We start from the raw sequence: 2,523 nt of genomic DNA on the forward strand, positions 1-2,523 counted from the left end.
GTTTTTTTCAATACACGCGCTGAAGCTTCAGTTTCAAACTGCCCATTACTATCCCTCAGTCCTCCTGTCTGCTTCTCCACCTGGAAATCTGTCACCTCACCTCCTTGGACTACAACCTCCTCCTCCGGGTCACTCTCACCTCCCTCTCCTGTAAGAAATCTCTACATAAACTCTATTTACAATCAGTATAAACAAATACTCACCTCATCTCCTTCCTTTTCAGCCCTGGAACCAATTTAAGATTCACTTTGTAAATAAAAACATTTACCTTTTGCAATCAGTCTCCTGTGTCTGTTCCTCTCTACATCGCTCACCTTTGACTGCCTGTAAACCTGATACAGAATTGCTGGAATTGACCTGCAAAATCTCACTGACCTACACAAGGTCAAAATCTCACTGACCTACACAAGGTCAGGTCAGTGAAAAAGGCCAAACTGATCCTGGCAGACCCTGATCAGCCATTCCATGGTGAGTTCAGGCTGCTCCCGTCTGGAGGCAGATACGAGTCGACCAAATGTCGGACAAACGGATTTAAAAACTCATTTATCCCAGCAGCAGTTAAATTCCTTAACGAACATTTGTGATTGTGTATGAATGTTTTTGTTTAGTAGTTTTTACTCTAGTGGCTGTACAACAAATTGCCCCTCAGGGATAATAAAGATTCTTGAACTCTTGAACCATTGGTTCAGAGGCGGTGGATGGAAAGAACCGGCTTCTCTACCACCACACCACAGCCACTTCATTAATAATAGTCAGTTGTATTAACAGCACCATCTTTATTTCTGGGTCTGTGCTCCGTCCCAGCCRGTTATTTCTGTCCAATGGGAGCACTGTCACCTGCATGGCTTTGTATATAAATTACAGTCCACTTGCAAAAAGCACAATGTGAATGCAAACCACACCAAAGGAAAAAATAAAATCCGCTATTTAGTCCATACCAAACAAGTGGACTAAAGGACTTTGCTGGTGTGAAGAAAAGACCCTTAATCACACAAAGAAGCATTGATTCTTACTCTCTGTGTTCAGATMACCTGTTCTTGCTCTCTGTCACATTTCTCTGCACAGAACTGGGAAATTTGTAATTGTTACGTTTGCTGCCTCTTGGCCAAGACTGCCTTAAAAAAGGTCTATAATTTCAATGGGACCTTTCTAGTTAAATAAAATATGAATAAAATAAATTAAATATTTTTAATAAAAGGATATGTTCAAGCCACCTATGGCAGATTTTTATAGCATCTCTCAAATGGAAAGTGAAGCACAACTTAGTGGACTAAGATAAAAATCAAAAGTGTAGAGACAAAGGTGAAAAAAAGTTACTGAGAATAATACATTACTTTTTATAAAAGAAATGTGAAATTAACTGTTATATTTACAGTGTATTTCAACTAGGCATTTTTTTTTACCCCTAAGGAACACAAGATTGTAGTAAAATTACGGTAAGGTCACAGGAACATTTGGAAAAATTCTGACAAAACTAAATAAAAAGAATTATGACTTTAGTTTTTTGACTGAACCAAGTTAAATAAATTGTTACATAATAACTTGGAAAAAAGTAAATACGTGGCCTATTTTCTCCTCAAAAGACAGCATTAAGAACAGATGTAATTAGTCACAAGTACCTTTCTCTGCTGGCTGGACTGCGTTTTTCCAGCTGTTTCAAGCTACTGCTGCCCGGCGTTGTTGCCTGAGAATTTAACCCACAACCTCCACTCTGTCCATTGCTGTGATCAGAAAAACTGTTGTCTGCCTCTGACAGCCACATCTATAGAAATACATCAAAAACACATGAAACACTTAAGTGAAGGGAATCCCATTGGTTGGCTAAGTACTAAAGGTTGCAGTTTTTGTTGCAACATTTACTTCGTACAAAAAGTAAGTAAATTTGACTTTAGTGGATTATCTCTTTGTTACGATGCTTGTTGGCAATAAATCTTATACCTGCACTTAACTGAAATGGTTAAATTTTTATGATTTGGCAGATTATAGTACCTTCCAAGCTATTTATATTGTTCATAAAAATATATCACTTGTAAATATTCAATTAAAATTTGTTGAAATAAAAAGTCAATAGAATCCCAAGGAAACATAAAAAACACCATTTCGAATTATCCTAAAGAAATGCTGTACTGTAATTAAAGGAAAAGGTTTATGGAATAACCTCCTGAGAATATTAAAGCTTCCAGAACAATTTATGTTTGTAATATGTAAAAAGATGATTACAAACTASTTTATTGAAAAAATATGATACTAAGTAGAATATACCAACAAAGGCTCTTTAAACAATGGACTCGATGTGMTTTTTGTCAGATTAGGTTTTGAGTTTGAGTCTGTAAAAAAGGTAAAAAGGTAAAGGTGCTTTATTTGTTATCAGTGTATGTTTCCACACAATGACGAAATTGTGCTCTGCATTTGACCCATCCACATCCAAGTGGAGCAGCGGGCAGCCATGTGAAGCGCCCGGGGAGCAGTTAGGGTTAGGTGTCTTGCTCAAGGACACCACGACATGTGGGTATGGCGGGGAGT

General features: G+C 37.4%; 1 protein-coding gene across 1 annotated transcript in view; it reads right to left on the reverse strand.

The window, feature by feature from the left end:
• LOC106527512 (formin-binding protein 1) overlaps window positions 1-1,762 on the reverse strand; it is a gene marked incomplete at its 5' end in the record, with an annotated part of 9,159 nt that extends 7,397 nt beyond the window's left edge. Inside the window, 1 exon segment of the mRNA XM_014022427.1 lies at window positions 1,620-1,762. Coding sequence (XP_013877881.1) covers window positions 1,620-1,762 — 143 coding nt within the window.
• Between the last annotated feature and the right edge of the window lie 761 nt (window positions 1,763-2,523).

Source organism: Austrofundulus limnaeus, unplaced genomic scaffold (genome assembly GCF_001266775.1).
Source record: "Austrofundulus limnaeus strain Quisiro unplaced genomic scaffold, Austrofundulus_limnaeus-1.0 Scaffold329, whole genome shotgun sequence".
NCBI lineage: Eukaryota > Metazoa > Chordata > Actinopteri > Cyprinodontiformes > Rivulidae > Austrofundulus > Austrofundulus limnaeus.